Below are 13,776 nucleotides of genomic sequence, written 5' to 3'. Positions count from 1 at the left end.
CATAATTTACCTTAGCTCTGATACTCTGGAGTTGTGAAAGTTCTCTAACTTAACCGTCGGAGGGTCTTTGGCCAGTACCATACCGGTACTCTCTGTAGGGTCTTTCTTATTATTTGTTGTGCAGGTTTTGTTTAGGGCATACGAGGACAGTGCAGCTTACTGAGCATTTTCGACATCGTCAATTTACAACTTTAAAAATGAATAAATGATACACAATTTTCACAAGATGTACTTATGTTCATTTGGGGGAGCTTAATTTTAAAAACCTTACTGGGCTTTTAAAAAAAATTAAACAAAAATATAATTGTATCTTAATAAAAAATAATTCAAATGGTAAACAGTTTTAGCAGAATATACTAAAAATAGGGATTGTGAGCTGTCAACTAGTCAAGCAAAACCAAAACCCAGACTCTGACACTCTCATTTATTTGATACAGATACAGCAGCCTTTAACGTATCGTGGGCCTGCCTGTCCCTCCACCATGGCCCACCACACATTTTCTTATTTCGATTCCGACCCGACCCACATTGCATTTTCACCGAGTCAAACCTACACTACACTACACTACACGGACGCCAAATCCAAATCCCTCTTCTCCAAATTTCACTTTCAATTCCGGGAATTCGTTTTCATTTTCCTCCCGTGTGGATAGAGAGAGAGAGAGAGAGAGAGAGAGAGAGACCCTCACAAATCACTCTTTCAGGGAATTTCAGAACAATTTCTCATCTTCTAGGCTCCCCAGGTACTCATAATTCTTATTTATTTTTGATTCTTTGTTGCTTATGTTTTGGATTCCCAAACTTAAATTGCTCCACAAAATAGGAAAACTTTGTGAATTGGGATTTAGGTTTTAGTTTCAGTTTCAGTTTCTATTCTAGTCATTGTTTTTGAATTTCGATTATGGTTTTGGTTTAGGTTTAGGGCTTGGTGTTGTTGTTAGAGTTTTTTTTTTTCTGAATTGAATAGAGGGAGAGAGGGAGGGGGGGTTAGGTTAGGTATGACGGGTCGGTCACAGCGGTGTAAGAGTACGGACCCACCGGACGATTGGGTTGACGAGTCATGGACTGTAGATTGTGTGTGTGGTGTCAATTTCGACGATGGGGAGGAGATGGTGAATTGTGATGAGTGTGGCGTGTGGGTGCACACGCGGTGCTCGCGGTATGTGAAGGGGGATGATATATTTGTGTGTGATAAATGTAAGATTAAGAATAATAGGAATGTTAGTGAGGAGACTGAGGTTGCTCAGTTGTTGGTTGAGCTTCCTACTAAGACTATGAGAATGGAGAATTCTTTTGCAACTAATGGGCCACCTCGCCGCCCTTTTAGGCTTTGGACTGATATACCCATTGAGGAGAGGGTACATGTTCAGGGGATTCCGGGTGGTGATCCCGGATTGTTTAGTGGGTTGTCGTCGGTTTTTACTCCTGAGTTGTGGAAATGTACCGGGTGTGTGCCCAAGAAGTTTAATTTTCAGTATAGGGAGTTTCCTTGTTGGGATGAGAAGAAAGAGGGTGATTCTAGGATTGAGGATGAAAATGAGAATCCTGTTGATAAGGGGGCTGGGGTCTTGTTCTCCTTGTCGAAGGAGAGAGTTTTGGCTACTGCACCTGTTACAGCTTTCATTGGCGTGAGAGGCAGGGGTGAGGAAGGTGGCGGTGATAGGAAGGCGCCTTTGAAGGAGATGAAGAAGTGGGAGAGTGAGGAATTTGATGCTAGACGTGTGCAGAATGGTGCAAAGAAGGAGAGGAGCTTACTTCGACCTGTTGTAGTACAAGCCAATAAGCGGAAGAAAGAAGATTTGGGGCCATCTAAAGATCGGAACGGGAAGAAGAAAGTTAGAATTGCTGAGAAAGAGGCAGATGCAAGGAAGAGAGGCTCACATTCTTCAAAAACAGGTGATTTTATGTACCTTGCAATGCTTTGGAAATCATTTGTAATCAATCCATGCTTTAATTATATTCATTCTTTACTTCATATTTAATCTCTAATTTGTACTACAAACTCGTGTTTATCAATTCTTGTCTAGCTATATATTAGTGGCAAAATATTAGATGGTGCACCACATGTAGCACTAGTTGACATGCGCTTGTTGACTCCAACTTTTTGTTTTCATTTCTATTACTAGTGTTTACACCCACAAGTGATGCAAAACAATTGGAATTTTATGAAGACAGAGGTCCGAAGTTTGTTAAAGATGAAAGTAAGAGTATTAAGAACAAGAATTTGAAGGTTTCTGTGGTTCCAGAGCATGTACCTGATGGTAATCTCGCAGTAGACAATAATGTGGAACAGCTCAAGAACAACTTATCTACTATTGCTCACTCTTCGGAAGCCTTACCTTCTGACTTTCCTAGGTGTGTGTCCTCTGCTGGAGCTGGTCTCAAGGGAGAAAAAGATAGCGATAAAGTACCTATTGCAGTTGAGAGTTCTCCAAAAATTGTTGATGGTGTTGCATCATTGTTAGAAAGCAATGTGGCTGGTGTTCCCATTAAAGACGAGGTATGGTTGTAGTAAATAATAGTTTTTCACCTTGTACTTGGATTAATTTTGAGTCTTTCACCATAATATCGCAAATCAAGGCAGCCTTGAAATTTGCTCTATATTGCTGTACTCCACTGCACCCACTGCTACACCACTATTGGCCCATGGTTAATGTTGTCCTTATCACCATTCCCCCTCATTACCCACAAAAGATAATCATTCAGAATCTGACTATCCAGAATATACTTGAAGGATGGCCGTATTGTTCTGCAAAGTAAAAAAATTTTCTTCAAGGCTTCTTCATGCTGGGTCTAAATTAGGTTTAACAACTTTCTTTAATAACTATGGTTACAAATTTAAAGGGAAAAAGATGATAACAGCCTGAAGATTTATAAAACTTGAGTTGATAACATATTTATAGGCTGTCATTGATGTAGTTAAAGAGCATGAGTTTGCTTAGAAGTTAAAGAAGGTCAAAGAAGAATAAATACGAGATAGAGTGAGGAAGCCATAGGCAATTTGGCAAAGGTCAATCACAAACACGAGGGAATGCATTCACATTATTTTGCTAGTACTTAGTTTCAATTATATTAACACTTCACTTATAAGGGTTCGCTGTTTTGCAAAGCAATGAAACCAAGTAAATTTGGAAGATAAACAAGTAAAGACCATATATATGAGACTGCTGTTGAATATAGATCCAAATTAATGAATAGGACTTCATTCGTGCACCATAAATATTCAATAATAATTAACCAATGTGGCCTCAAAACATTAATAAGCCCTTAACCTGGCAAAGGTCAAAACTCAAAACCAAAAATTCAGCTCTCTGAGCTAACAACAACAACAACCAAGCTTTAGGCCAAAATTTTTGTACTCTTAATTACTTCCGAAATTGACATGTCCTTTTTTACTACTTCTATTAATGTTACTTTTGGTCTTCCTCTACCTTATTTCATTCTCTCAACTTGAATAAGCTCGTTTCTCATTGGTGCATTAATTGCTTTTCTTTGAACATCACCAAGCCATCTCATATTTTCATCAATAGGAGCCACCCTTATCTTTAAGCAATTTTCCTCATTTCGAATTCTATCTCTCTAAGCTATATTTTTTAATAAAAAAAAAATAGTAATAAAATTCATTTAAGAAGTGCCAAAAGGGTCTAAACATCGCATACTGGATGTGTACAACAAGTAGACAACTCTATAAGCTTCTTATAACTTATATGAATTTATGTACTTTCAGACTAGAGGCTTTCCCTGTCCTAAAAGTTGTAGCTTTGTTATTGTTGTGAAAACCTTGGAATCCTCTTATTCATAAGCAATTAACTGATTCTGGTGATTATCCCCCCTGCGCCCCCTCCCCCTTGAAATGGGTCCTGAATCTAATACACCTGTTAGGTTGGTATGCACGTACATCTCAGTGAGTACGCTTCATGTGCTCTTACACATCACCTATTCTGTGGAATAAATCTCTAACGATAGAGAGCTATGTCACCTAAGGTTATTAGTCTGTTTCCACTATCTAAACCCTAGGATATAGGATTGCTAAAATTGGATATGTTACTTGGGCTTGCTGTATTTTGTTTTATGTAATTGGTTTACTTTTAAGTGCATCCTATACCGCTCTTAGTTTACAAGATTTTGCTTAACCTACTAAAGTTTATTTATCTATCACATGTTTCAGTGGATGTAGCAACTCTGTCACAAACAACATTAACTTAGTATGTGTCATATTGTATGCTTCTAGAAAATTCAGCTATTTTGTTTAAGTGACATTTTTGTTCTTAAAATAGGGAACTAGCAGGTCAAATGATAACATAGAAAATAGTGCCGCCCTTACTTTACAAGATTTTGCTTAACCTACTAAAGTTTATTTATCTATCACATGCTTTAGTGGATGTAGCAACTCTGGCACAAACAACATTTACTCAGTATGTGTCATATTGTATGCTTCTAGAAAATTCAGCTATTCTGTTTTAAGTGACACTTTTGTTTCTTAAAATAGGGAGCTAGTGGGTCAAATGATAACATAGAAAATAGTGCAGAAGTTTCTGCTAGAAACGATGCGAGGCCACCTATTGAAGATCTGGCTACCAGCGCACCGGAAGTTAAAGACGATCAGATTCTTCAAGATTTTAACAGTGACACGTCACTGAGCTCTGTTCAGCCAAATGTTAAAGTGAAAACTGAAGAAGATGATGAGACTTCTAGGGGTCTTTCGAATACACGGTCTTCTCCTCTAGGTGATGTAAAAGAGACAGGGATATCTTCTGAGCAAATGTCTGAAAATTCTAAAATGAATGATGCAGTGGTAACGAGTTCACAATCCAGCGACCATAAGGCACAAGATGCTGAAAGAAGTTTAGACGGACTTATTGATCACCATACAGATAAATTTGATGAATTGTCTGGTGGTCCTTGTCAGCTTAAACGAGAATTGGTGGGCTCAGAAGGTTCTGCGTCTGCAAAAAATATTCCTTTGGATGCCAAACATGGATTGGTGTCTGCTGAAGAGCGTCCAAGATCTGGTGGAGCTATCTTAAATGCCCCAGTGCTACCCAACCAGCGTAAAATGGTTGTATGTGTTGGAAAATCTTCTTCCACCTCATCCAAACCATCCTCTACTGACGACTCCAAACCTGTGGATGCTCAGAATCCCAATCCTATCACCAAGCAACGAGTAACGCCTGACTCCAATCTTAGCAATAAGAAAGATCGTGCTTTAAGTGATGTGGTCAAGGATGAAGAGAAGGATGACTTGCCTAGGAATGCAGAAAAAGAGCGTCCAAAATCTTCTGAAAATTCTGCTTTAAAAGCATCACACTCTAGCAGGGTTTCACATGATTCTGTTCCAAAGCAAACTGTATCAGATTCTAAAGATAACTCATCTTCTAAAGATAAAGTGTCTTCAGCACAGAATATTTCTGCTGCTACAGGCCCAGGTGAGTCTGCTGTATCGCTGCATCAGCAGAAGTCTTTACATGCACAAAATAAGACTCACTCTTCAGGTCTACCTCAAAGAGGTGAGAAGTTTAACCAGGCAAATTTCCAGCTGTCATCTAAGATGAATCAAAATCATGGACCATCCACGCATCCTCCACCTTCAAATTCTCCTGCAACCCTCAGTGATGAAGAGGTTTGAGCCGAATGTTCTTTTTTCTTCTTCTTCTTCTTCTTTTTTAAATTAAAATTTTTCCCTTATTTTGTGTTTGATGTGATCTTTATTTGTTTTTGGCAGCTTGCTTTACTTTTGCATCAAGAACTCAATAGTTCTCCTAGAGTACCTCGTGTGCCACGTATGCGCCATGCAGGTACCTTACCTCAGTTGTCATCTTCAAGTGCGACAAGCATTCTAATAAAGCGTTCATCTAGCTCTGGAGGAAAAGATCATAACTTGGTAAGATGTGTGGTGTTCTTGTAATTTTATGACACTTTGTCAGTATTCTCTTTATATGTAGTTGCTGTCTTTGGCAACATAAGTGTTTAACAGGGGGTTGGCTCTAGTAACTGAACTCATTGTTGGTACATTTTATAGGTTTCTAGAAGAAAATACAAAGACGCATCCAAAGATGGGTTCCGCAGTTCTCGTGAGCATGATGATGAAGCTAAAAGGACAGACAGAGTGCCATCTTCTGATCAGAGGAGACAAGACATGGTACACACAGCAGATGCTTCCACCAAGAGTGAGGAAAATGGATCCCCAACAGTGTTCCATTCTGTTAAGAAGAATATCCCTCCTGCTTCTACAGCAACTACAAACAGTGGCCCATCTTCCTCTACCGAAGCTAATGAACGTAATTTGTTGTCTATACGCAATTCACCCAGGAATACCTCTGATGATGATACAGGAGCAGTTGGGGGTCCTGTTCATCGCACTTTACCTGGTAAGTAGTCAGGAGCATTATATTTGCACATAGTGTTCTCCGCTGTAAAAGGATCAACTCAAAAAGAAAAGCAGTGTATCCTATTTCTTTCACCTTTTCATTGTTCTCTAATCCTTTTTATTATGTGTAGGCTTGATCAATGAGATTATGAGCAAAGGCAGGCGCATGACTTATGAGGAACTCTGTAATGCAGTCCTCCCAGTATGTCTCTTCTTTCACCGACTAATTTTCTATAGATTTATTAGTTTCCCTTTGTGAATTTAGAAGAAATTTGATTCTCATTTTTCTGCTGTATTTTACTTCACAGCACTGGCATAACTTGAGGAAGCATAATGGAGAGCGTTATGCATATTCAAGTCATTCTCAGGCTGTTCTTGATTGCCTGAGGAACCGTCATGAGTGGGCTCGGTTGGTTGACCGTGGTCCCAAGGTATGCGTGTGAAATTTTTTGCCAGTAATATTTACATTCCTGTTCGTGTAGCAATGTATATTCAAAACATGTCATCCTTGCCACTGTTGAGTGCACTAGTTCAATTGGAAAACTCTGACCCAAACTTTTACTGAATGTTGATTTGAAAGAAAAAATTTGCCCAATTGGTTCTCACCACTGTGACTTGAACAGTTAAAGTGAGTAAAAAACAAAAAAGAGGACCGAGAAGGACAAATGGACAATAATGGTTGACTGAAAATAACAAGCAAATATGGACCCTCAACGACTAACAAGCTTTTCATGTCATCAATTTTCCCTGAAAATCATAACATCGCTACAACCATTGTAGTGAACTTGTAGCTTAAGTAGTACTAAGACTTCCCATGTTGAGGATTTTTAGGTCTTCTAAAGGCTGAATAGGTGTAGCTTGGTGGTAACAATGATGATGATGTTAGTCTCTCAGAATGTGGTGGGAAGAATTCAGTAGTTAAGTAGAAGAATTGTGTATTTAAAACTTTGTCTGGACCATCAGTGGTTTTGATTCCTGTACCTTTATTTGAAAGTAGAATTTGCTAGACTAGCACTCTCTTGAAAAATTTATAGTTGCATATTTACCTGCTTGGAATTTCTAGTCTATGTTTCTATTGCCATTGAACTGATTTCACATGGTATCCTCTGAACTAAAATCTGGATTTACACTATTTTATACTAGACAAATTCAAGTAGAAAAAAGCGGAAGTCTGATGCGGACGAATCAGAGGATAATGAATATGGCAAAAGCAGGAGAGCAAAGGAGGTAGATGGTAAGAGCCTGGACTCACAAAGGGAAGAGTATCCCAAGGGCAAGAGGAAAGCACGAAAACGCAGGCGATTGGCCCTGCAGGGGAGGGGAATAAAGGATATTAGAAAGACGAGGAAGGCTGATATGATCTCCGATGAGGATGTTGGACAGTTTTCTGATTCTAGTGAAGAGAGCACATTCAGTGAGGATGAGATTCAGGGAGGTGGATCATGTCCATTAGGAAGTGAGGCCTCTGCTAGTTTAGATGAGACAGGGTAAAGGACCATGTAATTCTAGATTGTAGAACATTTAGTTTTTCATATGATTTCTTCTGGAAGAGGCTATGCAATGATCTGATACGAGCAGTCCAGCATCCTCCCATGTACATTTCTAGCAAGACAGTTAGTTAGTTATGGTCTGGAAATCCGATTGAGGTCGCTGTAGATTTATGATGAGTTCATATCAGGTCATTGTGGCTAGACAGTAGGCTTAATGTTGTTGGGCAAGGGTTGGGTGGATACTTTCTGCCAAGCTCTGATGTGAATAATGAAATTCTAGTGTACATATGAAATGTATTTTTGTAACCATGTGTAAGAAGCATTTTTGTTTTGAGGCATAGGCCAATCAAGTAGATTCGCATGGAATTTGGACAAGCAGCATTTGGATCACTTTCTGAGCTGATAAACTTGTGGATAGATTGTCTTTTTGATAGATACTGCATTTAATGAAGTTTGCTTGACGTGATGGTTAGAGTGGAATTGGTAAAAGCAAATTCAAAGAAAAGAAAACTAAAAAAATACAAGTTATTATAAGCGAGCGGTCTTCCTTGTTATCATATACAGTGTGGGAAAGATGTATATATCCGATTCATAATATCTCTTTTTCGGAACCTTTCTATTGGGTTGTTTGGTCTTTTACTCCATTGAAAATTATTCAAAATTTTAAGGTTTTATATGATCATATCTAGAATGTCGTGGCATTGCCGTGTAATGTAATCAGGCAAAGATTTTGTTTTGATTTGTCACGCTTGCAGTAGGTTTTAAGACAAAAGCGCAAAGAAAAGACAAAAATGAAAAGCATGCATGATGTTGTGTTTCAACAGCTCTTGTTATGATTAATCAATCATAACATGACGAAAGTTCACACTGAAAGTGGCTCTAGACCAACCAAAATACCCACTACTTAAGTTTAATTGTACACCAAATTGATCTAACATTAATAATAATAAAAAAGATAATAACACCCTGTTCACAGCGATGAAAAAGGAGATACAACAAAAAACAAATTGATAAATCTAAACTACACTAATAGAATTGTGGGTCCACCTCTTTTAAACTATCGAACTCTTCATCCACAAACCTAACGCCCTTTAAAATTATTGCGACACTGAAATATCTTCCTGCAATAACCAAAAAATAGAAGAGAAAGTTACAGCTTAGTGCCAACTAAAAAGAAAGAAAGTAGTGACACACAGCTACCTACAATCCCTTATTATCATCAAAAGAAAGAAAATTGTTTTAAGTGGTGGGGGGAAAATGCCTCCATGTGCCCAATTGTTTGAGACTCTTAACCTATAGTAGGGCCTATTGCGATGCGAATTTACATGTACACAGGAGAAAGATGCACTTTGTTGGTGTCAAATTTAAATAAAGATGATTGTTGTTGAAGAAGATGATGACTCATTGATTCCTAGAACATTTAAGTCGCGTACAAGAAAAGAAATAGAACAAGAATTTTTCACCTTTTCTTGACTCTGAAGCTGCCTCTTTATTCTCTTTTACTCTCTCCTCTCCATTGCTTTTAACAGTAGATGGATATTTTCTGACGCTCAGCTAATCAAACTTTACAGCAACAATTTGATCATAAACATAAAGAAAAAGGATACTGGGCCAACCAATGGGTATCTTTTCTGAAATCAATCCAATAAAGCACCGTTTGTGTTAGTTTAATCAATTAAAAACAATTACCAAAACTCAAAATATTAATATGACCGACCATAAATTTAAAAATAAAAATGCACGATTTTTAATATAAAGTTTTTTTTGTTAATTTCTATTCTAGAACAGATTATCATTAATATGTTTCGGACAACTAAGAGATAGTTTTAAAGTTCTTGCCAAACACTTTGGACCATTCTATAAATGCGGAACGGTAACATTTTGTGAGGCTTTCAATAATAACAAATGTGCCTCGAGATTCCAAGAGCTTTAGATCTGTACACCACATGTCCCCAATCAATTATGACTCGGGACCACGTCATCAACGTTTTCAAAAAGTTCATTCATTCATTCACTGATTAACATAACATAAAATTTTGGTAAAAAATCTAATCAAGATTTTTAGTAATGTAGAAGATGATCAACGGGCGAAAAGTATGGGACCACTACACAGTGCACATGGTACCTCACTATGGCTCACCATGACTGCACTTTTACACACTAAAAAACAGTACTAAACATAAAGAAAGAGAGGCTATGGCTACGTTTGGTTTAGGCTAGATAACTATTACAAAGTAAGTCCCTGTAGTTTTTTTTTTTTTAACCACAGTAACAGAAATTGATTAAGACTGACAAAAAGGTCTATTCCTTCTATAAATTCCTCCAACGGTCCAACCCAACCAACTAATTATGCGCTGATTGCGGTGATCATGTGTATGTTAATCAAATGGCTATTGAATAAATGATCTTAAAATACACGTTTTCACAAATTTTGATGGGACATATTATATGATTGTTTTTTAGGTATGTAAAAAAAAGGATATTTGATTGTGATGAGGGAAATTGAATAGTGCCATTGACCTTCATAATTTTACATGAACCCATGACTCACCACTTTATTAATACCAATCACAACATATATTCTTCAAGTAATTGTTAGGTATGTGACATGGTATAAATGACAATATTTGAGCCAAAACGAAACATTAATTGAGACACTCAATTTTATATTCAACTTATGTGTCAATTTATGATTGGCGCGTATAATAAAAACAGTTCGATGCATATAAAAATGAAGCTTCTCTGATCATAAGTAGACAAAATGTGAAATTAGGTATGTGCATAGGATTGTTGGAAATTAATCTATGCCCAAACAAATTTGGAGGTATCATGTAATTTGTCCCAAGGCAAAATGAACAAAAACTCACCGTAGTAGCAGACGAAATGGTCAAATAACCGGTGGAAGAACTGCCTTGTGACGAGGTTGGCGTGTCAGAACTCCCACTAGAACCACCGAAACTTGTAGTGTTACTAAATGTACTGTTGCTTAAGGCAATTCCAAGCGAGTACACAGGTGTTCCATCAGGCTTAAATAACCCGTAATTCCTTTCTGAAGTTGGACCGGGCTTCATATTCTCGTTGAACATAGCAAACACATAAATGTTGAGGTCTGAGTCAGGTTTCATAGGTGTCCCTTTCTTTTGGCTCATAAGCTTCATCAAATTCCCATTGTACTTCTTTGCGTTGTCTGGGGTTGCACCAGCCTCGTCTTCATCACCTTTGGATGGCCAACCTGTCTCCGAAATGTGAACGGGTAGTTTCTTGTAACCCAGGGCAGCTAGTGCTGCATAAACTGCGTCTATTTGTGCAAACAACATGTTGTCATAGTGGAGATTTGTTGATGGATCTATAGTTCCTTGGTTTTGTTGGAACAGAACAAAGTCCAATGACACTTGTTTTGGGCTTGCCTTGTATGCGAAGTATGGGTATGCGTTGATGAGGAATGGTGAACCTATTGCAAAACAAAATTACAAAATACATGAGGTTTATAGAAAAAAAATCCAACATTGACGGCATTACATTGACTCGAAATGGAGAGGACCCGTTTTATGATTTATAGTTGACTTCAACAAGAGTAATACTATATACATAATAATTTTCACAGCAACTAAGTTGACAAGTTCTTATTGAGTCTGTCTCTTGTTTGAATCTAACACCACGTCATTTTTTATTAACTTGACACATCGACAGTTGTGAAATTTTTTTCAATTCTAAGACTTAATTGTAATTTTAATGAATTCTCTAGACTTAATTGTAATTTTAAGGAATTGAAAGATTTACATGGTAGCATGTACTTTAAAAAATTATATTTCACTAGAATCACTGTATTACTGTTTCTCCCGTGTTGTGTGTGTTGAACTATTTGTGGAGCAATTTACTGCACAACAGTCAGCTTCACTAGTAAAGTTAGGGACGGCCGTTTGGTAATGGATGTCAAACTACAGTATTTTATTCTATGCCAAAAACAATTCAATTAACAATTAAGAATACCCCATAATTATTCGTTTTTAAAATTTTATAAAAAAAAAAAAAAAACATTTTTCACAATTGGCAATTTTTTTACAATAATTACTAATTAGTAATTCATAAAAATGGTGTCAATGAAACCACACCCAGATCAATTACAACTTACTAATTGGCAAGTTGTGAAGAAAGATCGTTCTACAATTACTCAAAACAATTAGAGCTATTAATATGATTATAACTACAGCAACATAGCAACAATGGAGTTGGGACAGTGTACCTGTTTTGGCATGGAAGTTCAAGATCGGGGTTATGCAGCTGGTCAAATCGCGTCGAAAAGCTCCGGAAGAGGGAGGATATGAGGTTTCAAGAATAGCTAAGGAGTGAGCAGTAGTGACACTAACTTGCTTGTCCAGCCCAAGATTAACAAGTGCAGTGTGTACGCTTTGCATTGCAGGGACAAGACAACCAGTGAGAGTGGTATCATTGAAGGTTAAGACTTCATTACCAACAAAAATGGAAGTGATTTTGGTAGCTGGGAGGTGGGCTTGGACGTTGCTCTTGACCCAAGTTTGAGCTTTGTCTACATCTTTCATTTTGGCCAACAAGTCATTGCCCAAACCCACCATGAATTCCACATCAGTGTTAGCAAACGCTTGGAGAACTCTTGGATCTGCATCGTAGAGCTTGACTTTGGTGGCACCAATTGATTTCACTAGAGGTACTACGTTTTCTGGTAATGGTAGATTGTTTGCAATTTGACCATAGTTTACTCCAATTGAAGCAACCATTACAGGAAACACAATGCCTTGTACACAAACACACGCACCCAAAAGCAAAAAAATGGAATAAAGTTAGAAAATTTACTAAATCCAAATGAAAAAGTTAGAAAATTTACCAAACCCAGATAAAATAAATAAATAAAAAAAGTTGCAAAATTTGTAATGGTAAGAGGGAGTACCTGAGATGAAAATGAGTCTTGACAAGCAGTAGTGAAATCTACAGAGGTCCATGGATGTGTAGCAGAGAAAAAATGAGAGCAATGATTGGTGGTGAACAATGAGAGACCTATCTAAAGAGAATATTAAAAAAGAGTAAAGGTGTAACTGGAGCAAGTTTGATGCGTTATTAAAATGCAAATTGCAAAAAAAAATTCAAATATGGGGACCCTTTTGTGAAAACGGCACTGTGATGGGTGAGGGGTGAGGAGTGGGAGGCTCTCTCTCTCTCTCTCTCTCACTCTCAGCTACAAGACAATGTGGGCACACAACTGTGAAAGTTATAGACTTGAGAGGAAAAGAGAAAATGATGGGAGGAAGTGTTTTATTGATTTATTTTGAGAAGATGATGGGAGGAAGTTTGAGTGTGCAGACGGTGCAGAATAGCGGAAAGTAGAGCAGAATTTGTTGAAAGTGCTATAACTTATTTCATCTTATATAGCCTGTGTATATAACCCTGCACTTCAAACGCAGGTGTTGCCAGGTTGGGCACTCGTGTTTGTCTCAGATTCGACCAAGTTTGCCCCTCAGTTTGAGTATGGGTATTTGTACTTAAAAAAAAACCTTCAGAGATTAATTTCTGATTGAAAATTTTGAGTATACATTGAGGAAAAAAAAAAAAAAAAAAAAACCGCACATCCAGTTCACTGATTTTTTTCCTACAAACGAGGATAGTAACAGGCACTAATTTTTTTTTTTAAGAAACCGATCTAATATGTAAAAAAAAAAAAAAAAAAAAAAAAAAAGTAAGTCTAGTGATAACTTTTCTACGAGTCTTTTGGGTTAATATTGCAAAATTTGAACTTAATTTGCATTATAAGTGTAGGGCGTAAATGATTTATGGGCCAAGCCGAGGAGGATTATGGCCCAAGTTCAACAAAATAGACTTTGGGTACCGCCGAGAGTAGTTCAGTCCTCGGCAGACCCAAAGTTCCCCCTCGTAAAGAAGGGTAAAAAT

The 13,776-nt window shown here is 37.5% G+C and overlaps 2 protein-coding genes across 3 annotated transcripts; one reads left to right on the top strand and one right to left on the bottom strand.

Moving 5' to 3' along the window:
* The first annotated feature begins 528 nt into the window (after nucleotides 1-528).
* On the top strand, nucleotides 529-8,235 carry LOC115975166. 2 transcript variants are annotated; one of them, XM_031095855.1, is made up of 9 exons: nucleotides 529-743; nucleotides 917-1,896; nucleotides 2,127-2,500; nucleotides 4,490-5,620; nucleotides 5,723-5,881; nucleotides 6,020-6,368; nucleotides 6,499-6,569; nucleotides 6,676-6,798; nucleotides 7,511-8,235. In XM_031095855.1, the coding sequence occupies exons 2-9, from the start codon at nucleotides 999-1,001 to the stop codon at nucleotides 7,856-7,858; spliced, it is 3,453 nt and encodes a 1,150-aa protein (XP_030951715.1). In that variant the 5' UTR covers nucleotides 529-743; nucleotides 917-998; the 3' UTR covers nucleotides 7,859-8,235. The 2 variants fall into 2 exon arrangements, with proteins under 2 accessions (XP_030951715.1, XP_030951716.1); XM_031095856.1 differs by having other exon boundaries at nucleotides 529-1,896; nucleotides 2,172-2,500.
* Nucleotides 8,236-8,667: 432 nt separating this feature from the next.
* On the bottom strand, nucleotides 8,668-13,317 carry LOC115975167 (glucan endo-1,3-beta-glucosidase 11-like). The gene is made up of 5 exons (XM_031095857.1): nucleotides 12,782-13,317; nucleotides 12,101-12,628; nucleotides 10,725-11,308; nucleotides 9,321-9,488; nucleotides 8,668-8,978 (listed from the first exon to the last, which is right to left on the bottom strand). The coding sequence occupies exons 1-4, from the start codon at nucleotides 12,831-12,833 to the stop codon at nucleotides 9,423-9,425; spliced, it is 1,230 nt and encodes a 409-aa protein (XP_030951717.1). The 5' UTR covers nucleotides 12,834-13,317; the 3' UTR covers nucleotides 8,668-8,978; nucleotides 9,321-9,422.
* Nucleotides 13,318-13,776: the final 459 nt, after the last annotated feature.

The sequence above is a fragment of the Quercus lobata genome, chromosome 2 (genome assembly GCF_001633185.2).
Source record: "Quercus lobata isolate SW786 chromosome 2, ValleyOak3.0 Primary Assembly, whole genome shotgun sequence".
Taxonomy (NCBI): domain Eukaryota; kingdom Viridiplantae; phylum Streptophyta; class Magnoliopsida; order Fagales; family Fagaceae; genus Quercus; species Quercus lobata.
Note: the sequence above shows the minus strand (reverse complement) of the source record. Positions and strands in the feature narration are given on the sequence as shown.